We start from the raw sequence: 15,329 nt of genomic DNA, 5'->3' as shown, positions 1-15,329 counted from the left end.
GGTGACACCTACATGACAAGAAAGTGTCAGCAATTAGGCCACAATGATTGGAGTGAGTGGTGGGGAAAATGGGATAAAATGAGATAAAATCAGAGAGGTCATCGAAGTCCAAATCAGGCACAGCAAAGTCCAAACCATGATAAGCCTTAGAGTTTATCATAAGAACAATGGGAAGCTCTCAGTGCGTATTAAGCAGGTGAGTGTTATGATCTAATATTTTTTTTTCAAAAGATGACTCTGGATGCTGAATTTTGGCAGAGTTCAAGGGGATATGAGAAGAGCATTTGGGAGACTATTCTAAGTGATATTGGCAAGGGATGATGGTGGATATGCAATGAAGGGAAGTAGATGAACACAGGATATATTTAGAGCTTCTATATGATAGGACATAGTGATGGATTAGATGGGGGAGGGTGGTGAAGTCAGGGTGCAACTCAAGGCTGCCTTAGTGCCATTTACTGAACTGAGGAAAGACTGGGGATAATTATTGGGTGGGGGAGGTGAGGGAGAGTAGGGGTAAATCAAGAGTCCAGTTTGTGGCCAGATTAACTTTAGAATGTCTATTAAATATCCATGTAGATATATAAAGGAGGCAGTTGGATATAAAAATTTGAAGCTTAATGGAGAGCTCAGGGCTGGATTTACAAATGTGGTAGGCATCAGGGTATTTTAGTACTTAAAACTTAAAGACTGGATCCAGGGAGAGAGTCGCAGGGAATAGAGGGCCTAACACTGAGCCCTAGGACAACCCACCACTGAGAGTTTAAAAAGAAAAAGGCAGTCAGGAAAGAGGAGATTAAGAGCACAGTAGTCAGAGTCTGGAGAAAAACCACAGAACATGGCATTCTGGAAGCCACGGGTTCAGAGTGACCAATGAGAGAACGCTCAACTCTTACCAAATGTTGTGAAGACATCAAGTAAAATGAGTACAGAAATGCAATCATTATACATGGTAAAAATGGAGATTTTAGTCATTCTAAACAGAGAGATTTCTGTGACTTCTGGGACTAGAAACCTCTTCTGAGTCAATCGATGTAAGAGTGGATGCAAATACCGAGACACTGCATCTGGTTGCTATGAAAGGTACAGGAAAATGGGATGGAACCTGGAGGGGGATAAGAAATCGAGCGAAATACTACAGAAAATATGAATGCTAGTGAGATTGATCCAGTAGAAAGGGAAAATGATGATGTAGAAGAAAAATATGTTTAAATGCAGGATAAAGACTTGGAACAAATAAGAGGGGATGGTAGCTAGAGCACAAGCAGAGGCATCATCCTTAGATGAGAATAGGAACTCTCTACCAGTCATGATAGAAGGAAAGTCACAGAGTGTGAGTCTACATAGAAGTAAATTGGCATATTTTGGGTCAGATGATGATGGGTTATTTTGGGACTAGACAGAGAGCACATACATATTATGGGATATCACAGCTAGTGTGTATGAATTATATAATGAACATATATATATATGCATATATAATCATGCCATATATAAGGAATATGTATATTACCATCTCAGAGAAGAAAAAAGCAGTATATAAAGGGACTTAATCTTAGATACTGCTTTTGTCTGGTTGAAAATTTGATTCATCAATTTCTCCTGCTTTTATACTTGGGATCTGTGAAGTACTGGATGGGTAACTTTATAATGCTACCAAACTGAAAGCCAAACTTAGAATCTGTCTTCCTTGGCAGCTTTCATCCTACCACTTTAGTTTTCTCTGATTTCCTCTAGACCTCGAGGCTGCACTTCACAATATAATCAGCACTCATTCATTACATATTTGTTTTCTGTTCATGAATCTTATTGTCTCAGAGACAAGGATGGAGCCAAATATTTTACAATACGTTATCACTGTCTCTCCCACTGTGAAAAACCTAGTATTAGATATAAAGTAGCACTTAAACGCTTGCTGACCAATTTATCTTTCTAGAGTTGACTGACTAATAAAAAGTTTTACGTAGCGGTTCCTTGGTTAACAGAATATGCATAATTCCTCATGGCACCTGCTGAGTATTGCTGGGAGTGCTGAAATTATTCATCAGTTTTCTCCTTTACATGCTATTCAATTAGTTTGTCTGTGGCAAAGTCTAGAATATGTATCAATCAAAAGCAGAAGAGTGAGCTAAGTACAAGCTATCTTCCTATTAAGGTTTGCTTTAGCTTTGGTCTAAAAAAGTATTCAGCTGAGAAAACTTTAAGGAAAATGCAATTGTAAGGCTGGAGAATTACCCAGTGCTACTTGTTTTCTGTAGCATACTATGGATTTGAAATCAATTTCGGATAAAACTTTATTAAGTTAAAAAATCAATTTGGTAATATCCTTAATGGAAAAAAGTATTAAGAGAACACCCATCAGCATGTTTTGCATTGTTTTAGACCAAAGTTTTCTTCAACGAAGACTGAAAGTTTAGCAGATTTCAAGTGCTATATATGGATTTCTAGCTTGTTAAAATAAATTTAATTCCATATTTAATTCTTAATTGTTAAGCCAATTACAGATATTTGGATATCATTATATTTTAGTCAGAATGAAAATATCACATATATTTTGCTTTTAAGTATCATCAGACAATATTAACTTCTAATTTTATCCAACAGGTTATCATGGAAAGTTAATAAATTAATAACCAGAACAACTTTAACCAAAGGTCCCAGATACTACACTCGGCAGTCAATAGTGTTCGAAGACAGTGATTACAGGTACTGTAAAAATTTTATGACTCTATAAAATAAAGTAGCTACTGACAGAATGAACTATTCCAATTTTCCATGTGATGTGCAAATTGACAAAGATAACATCTAATAAAGTGAAACACATCAAGAGATTTGGAATTTTAGACTCTATGAAACCTGTACCAAAAAATCTAAAGAAAACTCTTTCACTGGACTCCCATAACACTTGACAATAGTGAGAGGATGTTTTAAAAACATTTATTGCATGAAATATTTTAATTGAATCATTTAATGAGTTCCATAAGATGCGTGTGCATTATAATATTTCTTTTTCAATGCTTGCATCTAAAGATCTGATGTTAACCAAGTCTATAGCTAAGAAATGTTAAATCTATTTAGCTATCATTTTAGGTTTCTATTCATTTCTCATTAACCAACATAAATTTTTATATGGTTTTCAGATCATAAATTAGTTTCTAACTAGTGATAAAATGGCAAAGTTTATATTGCTCATTGATAAAATAAATCCAGACAATTTAGAATTATTTAAAAAGCAACCAATAAACTATGATCCATTCATTCTTTGTGTGGGTTTTGGTGGGGGGAGGAACATACATTTTTGTTTTAAATCACTAGGAAAAAAAGACATGATCTTTCTCTTAAAAGCTTTTTTCTCCCCCATGGAGGCAACACACCTTAAAATGGAAGTTAATAAGCAATTAATGGCAAAGACTTAACTAAAATATTGCAAATGTGATAGTATAATATCTTGGTAAATATGAGAATTTTGAAAGCCATAAAATTAAAGACTTTGATATGTGTAAGATCAATAGACATGACTTATCACTATTTAATGTGAGCTTTAATTTTTAAATGCCACATTCCAATGAAAAAGTGTACTGCACAGGAAAATTGAAATTTCAATAAAGTATAAGACAAAAGAAACAAACTTTATATTAAAGTACCTTTAAGAGGTTATACTTACGCAGCAACCTCCTCTTTTGACAATCCTTTGAAATTCACCCCCAGATAATGATCTATGTCATCTTTTTCTTTGATCAACTGAGACCTAAATGAAATGGAAAGAAATAATAAAGCACTGCTTTATCAAGTTGAAAAGCTCCCAAACATAAAATGCCACCAGGAGAACAGAAATATTTAAGGTATAATACCATATATAATAAATATTGTACAATAACTATAGAGTTAGGTTGTTGATTAATAATTTCCAAATTTTCAGGGGAGGGGCGTGAGGGAATGGGGTAACTGGGTGATGGGCATTAGGAGGGCATGTGATGTGATGAGCACTGGGTGTTATATACGACTGATGAATCACTGAATTCTACCTCTGAAACCAATAACACATTATATGTTAATTAATTGAATTCAAATAAAAAATAATTTCCAAATTTTCATTTTCTTGAATGTTGATAGGAAAGGATTTTAAACTCAGTGTGCAAACAAAACACCAACACATTAAAATAATCAGCATTCTTAAATAAATGGAATTTTCTCCTCAAAGCTTATAAGTTCTTCCATTTTGCTCATGTTGCTTTACATTATAATTTTCCAATACAGAAGTCATATTCTATTTGGTGCAAGATTTTGAACTAAGAACACCTGCTTGATACAAACACATCATATTTATTTGTTCCAAATATTACCAAATTTTGCTGTGAAATGTTTGAGTTTTTAAATCACACATAAAATTCAACTTATTATTTTTAAAAAGTGATTTTAAGGAGACTTTACTGAGAAATCTATTACACCGGTAGGATATTTATTCTCCACTCTCCCTCACACCTTTAAAAACAAGCATAATACTAACATCTCATAACAATGGGAAGATGCGAATAAACAAGCATCTGTTTTTATTCAGAAGCAAATGGAAAATCTTGATACAAAACTCTGCCTTAAGTGGTTATGAAAAAATGCTTTTCTTCAATAAAATGAATACAAGAAATAGTTTTCTTTAAAATCCATCTTATTTTAGAGATACGAGATTGGGCTGCGTTTTTGCTGGTGTTGAAAAGAAAATGGAATCTCAAGTGTTTTATAAAAGGCAGGAAGAACAAGCTTTTTCAGACTTTGTAAATGTTCCACATTATTCAAAAGTAAAATTGAAAATAAGAACATAAATATATATATATATATATCCTGAATTATGCATGTATCAAAAAATCTGTTTTTCAAATTTTCTGAGAAGAAACTTTGATTTGCTGTTATAAGGGAACTTTTATGTTAGTTTAGCTGTATGCATTTATTTTGGTCCAGGGACTTTGGTCTTTCCCAGAAATACTATTCTTCTCAAAACAAAGTAGTCTCATAATACTTTGATCATTATACCTTGCCTGAAGTGAAAAGTTGGCATATATAGAAAATAATCAAGCCTACATATGCAAATTATTTATATAGATAAATAATATGTGCATCACTATAACTCAATAAAGCCATAAATGGGCAATTTCTGAATAATACAATCCTCATTAATACTATGAAAAAATTCATTGTCCTCTGTCCTGCAGTTTCTGGGCAGCAACTCCAGGAGCTCAGCAGCCCTTTAGTGTAGCAGCAGGGTGATGCTGCATTTATAGCCTCGGGATCATTTCAGTACCTAAACCTGGCCTGCCAGCTCACGCTAGTAGTAAGACTGTGTCCTCTTTCCTCCAAATCAGAAATTAGCGCTCAGGACCTTGCAGATTAGAAGCTGTCCACCTTTTACTCCTAAAGTCTCTGCTTTCAATTCTCCACCCACATTTTAAAAAGGAAATATATCTCCAAAGTTTTATAGGACCATGATGTAATTAGAACAGGTAATAAAACAATCAAATGAGTACTAGCTTGATAAATAAATAAATTCTTAATACTTGAATGAGGTTCATTGGTCCTTTGAAACAGCAAATTTGAATATTCTGAACGTAACAATATACGTTTGTCTTTGAACAATTTCCTTTGCTGAGATGTGCTATTGACATTTCTTACTGCAAGAAATTCATTCTGTAGGAAAAGAAATGAAAACCAGGGTCACGTACCTTGGAATTGTGCTGGGGGAACAGGGCAGCTTCTGTCTGGCTAAAGATGTAAGCTTTGGGCGTATCGCGGGCAGTGGGGGCAGGGTGGTCATTTTAGACTACAAAAACCAAAACAAAACAAAAAACCCAGAAACAGTATTTTAAAGAATGAATCTTTCAGAGAATCCTTTAAGACATTATTAGAGATCCACAGTCTGTCATCTGAGCTGAGAATGCCTCTGTGTGTAGAGCTACAGCTCTGTTATTCAGGAATGATACTCAGTGAGTGGATTCTGCAGGTTGCTTCTCATTATTTTCTTCTACCATCTGCCTTTTGGCCAATTTATTACTTGTCTGCATCTCTACTACCAAGTGGATAAGGAGAAAATCTGATAAATGAATGAAGATTCAGACAATCAGGAGCTTTGGTATGAGTTTTGTTAAGGGACATGGTTGCAATTAAAGAGTGAAGATTTTTAGGACAGCTATGGATTTCAAATGCTCATGCTTTGCTTTCCTGTTACAATCAATAATTGAAAATTGCTCATACTTTGCTGTTTTCTAAAAACTTTCTCACTCACAAATAAAGGCTTTTCCTTAGAAGTGATGGCTGCTAAGACTGATTCTCAACAAGCAGACAGCTGCCCCAAGAGACACACAGCTACTATAGTGAAACAAATCACTTCAAAATATAGAGGTCCAGAAAAGATTGTTTAAAACAACAATATTTTATTATCTTTCACACTTTTTGTGGGTCAGGAATTAGGACAGGGTACAACAGGATGGCTTTTCTCTGTATCATTATGACTGGAGCCTCTTCTACAAAGACTCAGAAGCTTGGGGATAACTCAATGGTGGGGGGTGGGGTCAGGAATCATCTGTAAGTGTCTTATCTCTTATATCTGGTAGTTGATACTATTAACTGGGATCTTAACTGGGCTGCTTGCTAGAACACTACATGTGGCCACCTCATAGGCCTTGGACTTCCTCACAGAATGGCAATCTCAGATTTCTCATGTGGTGGCTCAGTCCTCCAAAGGCAAATATGCCAAAGAAAAGCCAGGTGGAAACTATATCCACTTTCACAGTCCAGCCTTAGAAGTCACATAGCATCCCTTCTACAGGATAAAAGACCTGTTCATAGTCTAGGCTAACAAACATAGATTCACCTACTGATGGAAGAACACTGACTTCACATTGTATAAAGACAATGTGGGATGGGAGATATTGTTGTGGCCATTTTGAGGAAATGCAGTATGTCACAGTGGGGAAGGTTACTGAGTAATAACGAAGGGGATTCTGTAAAATCAAATTATCTAAAATTTACCCTAAGTAGGAGGAAGTGTGAACATAATGTCTGTGGACTTAGAATGAAAATATTGTCACATGCTATAAGGGCTTTCAGATGCAAAACAAAGCACACTTCTACTGTTAGAGAGGCATCCAAAAAGCCAGAGCTCCTTGATTCCATCATCACGTCCACTAGCTTTGATCTCTACCCTTAGTTTCATCAAGCAACTGAAAGATTTGTTTTAGGTTTCAAATCACTTACTTCCAGTATTTACTACCTGTGTGACTCTGGGTAAAGCACTATCAACCTGGGCCTTGAATATATTATGAAAATATTTTTTGTGTAATTAAAGAGAAAATTCTAATGCAAATCAGTGCTATGTTTTACACACAATGGAATCCTAGTATTACCCAGATTATCAGGACATGATATGATCCGTGAAACAATGTCTACTTACTCGTGTATAAAGCTTTAAAGCACACTGTCTGAACAGCAAATATTAGTCCTCTCCTACTTTATAACTTCATGATATAGTGACTTCTTTTGTAATTAAAAAAAACTGTTTTTCTAATAAGATGTTATATTAACTAGTTCAGTTACCTGGAAACCAGGACTTACTAAATGACAACTTTATGCAGAACGAGTGGTAAGAAGTTACGGTCAACACAGATAGATCTCACGTACAGGCTTGAAAGGATACCAAAGGCTCTCTCAAACGCATCTCCCATAAGCCTATTTCAGAGAAACTATGAAGAGTCTACGTTCCAAAGTCCTCTGATGTTACACAGCAAATTTGAGTAATCTCAGTTCTTAACCCTCATCTGTCTATCTCTAGTAGATTTCTAAATGGACAGAAGAAAACAATGACTGTATTTGCTTCAATTGGGGCATTTCATCCCCAATGAATTAGGTCTGTTCTGAGAGCCCCACTTTGCTTGCCAAGGGCATTTTGGCATAGGTGATTTCTACACAATTGCAAGGCCCTTAAAGGGTTCACCAAGGAGTTTCAAAATGAGGACACAGTACTTGTAATTTCTCCAACTACTAGAAAGACCTAGCTGCTTGTATACAGAAAGAAGGACCAAACTCCAGAGCTCAATCCAGCCAACAAAGTGTATAAAAGCCCCCCCGAAGTTGGGTCACCTGTCTGTGATGTAAAATTTATTCTTTTTTGACATTTACTTGGGTTAGATAATTTTTGTTAGGAAATACAAGCATCTAATGAAATCAAATGCAAATGTTATACATGGAGAGGAACATGTCTTCTTTGTCACACATATGAACTGTGATTTTTTTTCAATATCTGAGTCGTTTCCAACCATTAAAGTTTCAGCTGCCAGTTTCTTCATTTTGCTCTCCTCTGATCTGAGAACATTAGCAGCAGGAGCACCTTTACTCTTAAATTTAGTTTAATGTAAGTATTGCAAGCCCTGCTGGCAAGCCTCAAGGCACAAACTCCGAATGTGGGGTGGTCAGAGCTGAATGATAAAGTGGGAAAAAAATTATTAACTGAATGTTGGAATAAATAGCCCCCAACCAATCTATGTTGGAAGGTTGAAGCTCAGAGTTAGGGTAGAAGTTGAACAGGTTCCCTCCCTACTTTAAACCCCACATCCTACCTTGCTTATGCCTGTTGGGAAAAGGGATTTTTTTCACAAATGATACATGGCCACATAAAGGTATTTTGTTTTACACAGTAGGTAATGTGTGAACCGAATTTTATGGCACATAATATTTGAAATGCGTCAAATATTTAAAGGGATCTTGCAACAAATTATTTTTTTAATCTAATAATCACCATCTTCTTTCTAAATTCAGTCTCATTTATGCTGAATTTTCTTAAAGTAGGAAGTTGATGCATTCCAACATATAGAAGCAGCCAGGAGGAAAGTGAGAAAAAATGCAAGCATACTTAGAGACCTGTCATTTTTGGCTTAAATTACACCTGTAAAGAAAGCCTTTACTTTGTTAATATGAGTCGTATCACTTTCCTGGTGTTGGCCAGGCAATACTAGGTGAGCTCTACCATGGGAAATGGGATTAATGCTCTGGGATGATCATCCTAGGCCTGTCTGAAGCCAAAATGGAACACATCCTGAACAATGGCGCTGCATCCGGGTTCTCTTGGCTCAAGACCACAGAGGAAATCACACAAGATGGGTACTATTAAAGGAGGAGAATGGTTCTGAGCCAGGTGAGTGGAGACGGAGAATGAGAGGCACCCCTCTAGCTGGTACCAAAACGAGTTTAGTTCCAGGAGCTGAGGGTGAAGCAGTCTGTTAGCAGAACCCAGAAGCAGCTCCCCCAGGTACCAGCAAGTGGGCGGTGCTACAGGGGCACTAGGAAAGCTGAGACAAAGATCAAAAGGCTGCCTGAAGCCATTTCACTGTTGGTATTCAGAAGAGATTTGGTTGATTCTTTGATCTACTGGTTGGCTCTTGTTTTATGGTTGGCCCCCACATGCAAAGACAAATGAGAATGGAGAAATACAGGATGAAAGGTTTAAGAGTGCTGGGTCAGGTTGACTGTGTCCCATGGTGAGAGTTTAAATTTCTGGCCCCCAAGTAAAATTCTTCAAAGAGTAATCCTCCCGCCCACTATCCTCAGAGATGCCCTCCTCAGGAAACAGAGGAAGGGCTGGCCTAGCGCTGTGTAGACAGAGGCTACTTGGGCAGTGACTATGTCCGAGGCTGACTACTATCTCTAGAATTCAATCACTGTGGGATGTGAGAAAGCCAACAAACCACCGAAAACAAATGTATTATTTGTCATCAAGAAAGCTCAAAATAAATTATTTTACTATCACCAACAAAATCATTTATAAGAATTAAAACTGTTTACACTATCACCATAAGTTCTTTTACTATGAAAGATTAAAGAAAACTATGGAAGAAATATCAGTAATTATGGTCCTGAAAAGAACAAACAACAAAAATCACATAAAGAAGTTTAAAGAGTCGCTAAACGTTTATCCCTTGAATCATAACTTTGAGACACTTTTAGCACGCAGGGGTAGGTAATTAGATAAGCTGTTAAGTAAAATAAATAGAAATCATACATTTTCTAACCACTGACATTGACTGATGGTTAAATCAAAATATAAAGCAGGAAAAGAAGTGAAGGCAGGTCGTGGTTCAGTTGACTTACTTTTGGAGATCACTGCTGAAGGTCTCTCCAAGGCTTATGGACTTCAGCCTGAAAATCAGTAGTAATAATAGTAGCAAAGGAGAGAGGAAAACAGTTAAAAATTAGTTAATAGAATACCTCCCCTTCCTATCCCAGATTGTGAAATAAGATTCCTTCATACAAATAATACCAAGTACCTACTAGGTGTTTAAATGTACTTTTTTTTTTAAATGCCAGGGTGTAATCCCTATAGGAGAAACTAATCACTAATTCAGTGAAACGAATTACGTATATGTATGTATATATTCCAGTACGAACGTGACCTAAGGGATAACAATTTGATCCCTCAAACTTGAGAGGCAGTTATCTTTACCCTAACCGAGGGCATTTCAGTTCCCTTTCTGCTCCTACCTAGTGCCAGAGGTCCTAATAATTTAGTCCTCCGCCTGTTGACTCTCCCGCTGCCCTCAGGGGGTCAGGTGGACTGGGAAGCAGGAAAGCGCCTTTCCCGCTCCTATTTCTATTCATCTCTCGAGGTGCAGGGCGCGGGCCTGGGCTCAGGACGCTTGACACCGAGTCTACACAGTGCGGGCGAAGGTCTGCGGGCCTCTCCTAGGAGCTGGGGAAGTCCTGCCCGAGCCTCGCCCCAGCCGTCACCAACCTCGGTGGACTGGCCCGCGGACCGTTCCGGCTTTGCGTTCGGCGGGAGTGTGTCCCCCTCCGGCCCTCCGCCAGCGGTGCCAGGGGACCCGGCTCCGGGACGCGGGACGCGGGACGCGGGAGCGTCGCCCGGGTTACGAGGGGGCGGGGCAGGCCGGGCGGGGGCGGGGTTAGGCGAAAGCGGGGCTCGGGATTGGGCGAGCTCCAGAGTTCTCGGGATGGGGGCGGAGCCTGGGGGAGCGGAGCCTCCCGAGGGCGGAGCGCGCCCTCCTGACCTAGCAGGCTCCGCACCAGGGCAGCTTTCGAAAGAAAGTTAGACCGATTTCAGAAATTAGTTCAACTGTTCCAAGTTTGCCGCCCCGAGTCGCTTCCTTCATGGCACTGCATTCTTCAAATTTTGCTGCATTTCCCTGTTGTCCGCGGAGCTGATGGAAATGCGCTCAGCTTGGCTTTGGGACCCCGGTGGTGGCTTGATGCCACCTTATGCCCCTAGAAAAGTCATTCATTCCCTTCTTCCTCAGCCTCTGTTGCAAGCAGACCCATCTTTTCCCTGCCCTCCATAAATATATTTCCCACTCCTATTTCCAGCAAGATAACCCAGTTTTGAATTGTGGTAAGCTAAAAACTCAAGACCTCTTTCATAGAGTCTTCTGCATCCTGTCTTATTATTATTACTTTAAAAATAAACGCAGGTTTTTATATTTACATTGACTAAATGTCAGCCTATTAATCTCAATGCATCATTCCATCATATCTTTCACATGGAAATGCAAGGAAGTTGAGCTATTTTGCCCGTTCTCTCATATGTATGGAGGGCAAGAGAGTGACGATTGTTGCTTCTTACTGCTCAAATATAGATGTGCTGGAAAGTGAGGCTTTTATTCAGTGCTTAACTGTCACACAATGTAGGAGAGTGAGCCAGCAATACTGCGTACACAAGTCATTCTATTAGCCACAAATTGATTCTCTTTAGAGTACCAACATAGCCATAACCACACTTTTCATTCTAACATCTAATTTGTTGCACCAAATTACGAAATTATTTCCACCAAGTAAGTTTACATCATGCATGCAATTGATCACCGTGACTCCCCATAAACTGGGCTCCACATGATTCCCCACAGCAGTAAGTCCTGTTCTGTCCTCATAAATTCATCTCCTAGTTATCAAACATCATCTTAACGCAGCTCCTTTGTGACCTGTGTGAATTCTATTTCACTCCCTGCTGCTTTTTTTGTTTGTTTGTTTGTTTAGAGGTCTGTGAATTCCATGCACCTTTTTCCTTACATGAGGCTCTCCCTAGTTTGGCTTTCTTGGTGGCTTCTTCTTGCCTCTTTGGATTTATTCGTCTTACTTGCTGTTTTTGCACTGGTAGTTCCTTGACTAATTCTCTTTTCCCTTCTGCTTAATATAATATTTCTTAGAGCTAGGGAATTCAGTTAGAGAAATTTGTTTGCAAGTGGCAGAAAACCTCAGATTGGCTTGAGCAAAAAAGGAACCTGATTATTTCCTACAACCAGAGGATGCCAGCTTCAGTTGCAACTTTATTTACATTCAGGGCCTTCTGAAAACTTTCAGGATTCTAGAGCACCCACCTTTCATCACACAGAATTAATCCTTCCCTCTCTCTACTCCTTCCTTTTAGACCAATTATATGATATACGTATCACTTTGCATGGATCTTGGTTTACAGGAGTTAATCTCTCCTGAAAGTTGTGAGCTTTTTGAAAGCAGAGACTGTTTTATTTTTCTCTCAATTCTCTGGAATAGTGCAGGGATTAGTATATAGCATATACTCAGAAATGTTTATTGAATTAACTGAATGAATGGCAGGATGGCTAGAGGCTCCTCAAACTGTCTTCCATATGCAGTTCTTCCTCTCCCAACCTCACCTAGAATTGGTGAGGTGGGAGGGGATACAGTTATAGTTTGAATGATAATACTGACTTAATAAGATTTAGAGTGCCCCCTTCTGACTTTGCTCTAGAGAAAAGTGTTACAGAATATCTCAGCCTGCAAAGAAGCAAATGATAATCCTCTAGGGGAACCAGTACATCTTAACTACTCCCCCACAATTGTTCTCAAAGTGTTTCTGATATCTCAATCATCGCTTCAATCGTCTCAATTATCACAATCTTCCATGATGAAAATTACTCTGAATCATTCTTGTTTTACTGAACACATCCCCAAGGAATATCCGAAGAGAGAATATGTGAGGTAAAGTTTTTGAGTTCTTTCATGTCTGACAATGTACTTATTTTGCCTGTGGTCATTTGCCAGGGTTGGGCATTCTAGGTTAACAATCATTTCCTCAGTTTAGAAGGTATTGATTTTTCCCCCCTGGCATCCAGTGTTAATGGTGAGAAGTCTAATGCCAATTTCCATTCTTTTGATGGGACCTTGTGATGAGATCTGTATCTGCAGTGACAGCCTCAGATCTCAGTGACTTAAAAGGACAACGTTTATCTCCTGATTGCAATTTGTGACCATCCCAGGTCAGCCTTGGGTTTTGCTCCATACCATCTTCAGTAGCAGAACTCTGCTGAGAAGATTATTACCACCATCCCCCACCCCGAGAAGGTTTTGTGGCAGAGAGAAGGGAGTAAACCGCAAATTAGCTTTTTTTAAAAAAATTATTTATTTATTCTTGAGAGACACACAGAGAGAGGTAGAAACACAGGCAGAAGGAGAAGCAGGCTCCCTGTGAGGAGACCGATGTGGATGTGGGACTTGATCCCAAGACCCCGGCATCACACCCTGAGATGAAGGCAGACGCTCAACCACTGAGCCATCCAGGTGTCCCTGTACATTAGCTTTTAAAGGCTTCATCCAAAATTAAATCCATTATTTCCTCTCCTATTTCACTGGCCACAAGTCACATGGCCATGCTCAATTTTAAGAGAGCAGGTAACATTAATCTTACCGTGAAAGAAGAACCGGGTATCTACGAATGGTCATAATGAATATTCCAGATCTGTTTTTTTTTTCTTCAATTCAGGCATTTTTTGGATTTTTAAAAAATCTTTTCTGTTCTGACATTTCATGGGGCTCTCTAGTGGAACTTGTCAACCGAGTATTCACATTTTTCCTCTGATTTAGCTACTTGTCTTTTATTTTTTAATGTTTACTTTTCTTTTTTTCTATGATTCTTGTTTATTAAATGTAGACCTAGATGTGTCCCTTTTTATCCCTATTTTTTTCACTTTTATTCTCTTTGCCTTTTTATTCTAAAATTTGGACATTTTGTATGGCATTATTTTTCTGTATTTTATTGATTTTCTTGTGGGTAGGAGAAATCATATTTTGAAGGCTTTGATAGCTCTTGGTTTTTTACTTATCCTTTCATAAAAACTCTTTTATGGATGTACCATTATTTCTAAATATATTAATTAATTTTGTCATGTTTTCTCTGAATTTTTTCCTCCAGAAAATTCTTTTCTTTTGTTAATGTTGATATTTCTCTTTTATGTAGCTATTGTTCTTTATTGCTATATTAGTTGGCATTAGATAATTAGCTGCTAGTAAAAGAAAAAAAATACAGAAGTGAAATGACACTCCAAGGTGTCAGATTCCCAGTTTCTTTTATCTTGTGGCTCCACTCTATATGGATACCATTCCCAAGATCACTCATTGTCCGCAATGGCCACTTTACAAGTTTACATATGTATTTTATCTGAAGGAAGGATGCAAAGGGGAAGGATGGCATACTCTTTCCAAAAAGATGAACACATCCTTTCTTGACTACAAATACCACTGGGAAGGACTCCATCACAATGTCCTCTTTAGCTTCAAGGGCCACTGAAAAACATGATCTTTATTTTGAGCAGCCATATAATTTCCTAAAAGTCAAGATCCTATAACTATGGAAAATAAGGAATAGTGGTTAATAGGGGACAATCAGCATCAATGCTAAAGACGTCAGTTCCTATGTAAGAAAGAAAGACTGGATCTCTTGTGTGGGTTTCCTCTATTGTTGTTGAAATGGGATTGTTCTCCAAGTTTCCTCTTTGGGTAAGAATTTCAAAACTCTGGATAAGGTGAGTAAGTCCCATCTCCTTGGGTTTCTTTTAGGGTGACAGCATAGGGAACCAGCTATCCGGCTGTGCCCTCTGTGCTGGAAGTATCAGGCTTGAGGTACCAACCTGGGCACCTGGAACCTAAACTTTCTGTTGAAAGTTCATTTAAAGCCTTTTTAAAGGATTGTGGTTTAAAGTATTCCTTCCTGCTCCCTGCTCCCTGTTTAGGAGTGAGGGAGTTAACTAGGGGGTTGAGTGGTTACATTTATCATGTTCAGACTTTTATTTGTTTCCCCTTCTTTTCAGCCAACTTCCTCATTTCCTTGCTCTCCTTTATCCTTGTAGATGCTGAGCAAGGACTTCAGGGTTCATATGGGAAGATTGTCCTCAGCAGCTCCAGAGCTGTGGCTTTCTCTACCTGTTTCACCTTTTACCTTCTGCTCCCTTCCACTTTGTATCTTGAGACCATTTTGTAACTCTTTCACCCACTGACAACTACTACCCAATTTTCATCAGTTATGTTTTATTTGTTTGTGGTACTTCTAC

The 15,329-nt window shown here is 38.2% G+C and overlaps 1 protein-coding gene across 1 annotated transcript in view; it reads right to left on the bottom strand.

Moving 5' to 3' along the window:
- Window positions 1–10,805, bottom strand: part of TTC29 (tetratricopeptide repeat domain 29) — a 241,496-nt gene extending 230,691 nt beyond the window's left edge. Inside the window, exons 1-4 of the mRNA XM_055336226.1 lie at window positions 10,519–10,805; window positions 10,129–10,176; window positions 5,712–5,809; window positions 3,665–3,748 (exon numbers count right to left, since the gene is read on the bottom strand). Of these exons, the coding sequence (XP_055192201.1) occupies window positions 3,665–3,748; window positions 5,712–5,803 (176 nt within the window). The 5' untranslated portion in view covers window positions 5,804–5,809; window positions 10,129–10,176; window positions 10,519–10,805. The remainder of the gene's footprint in view (window positions 1–3,664; window positions 3,749–5,711; window positions 5,810–10,128; window positions 10,177–10,518) is intronic.
- Between the last annotated feature and the right edge of the window lie 4,524 nt (window positions 10,806–15,329).

This window comes from Nyctereutes procyonoides, unplaced genomic scaffold, assembly GCF_905146905.1.
Source record: "Nyctereutes procyonoides isolate TBG_1078 unplaced genomic scaffold, NYPRO_anot_genome, whole genome shotgun sequence".
In the NCBI taxonomy this organism is placed as follows: Eukaryota; Metazoa; Chordata; class Mammalia; order Carnivora; family Canidae; genus Nyctereutes; species Nyctereutes procyonoides.
This window is presented reverse-complemented; position numbering and strand designations above follow the sequence as displayed.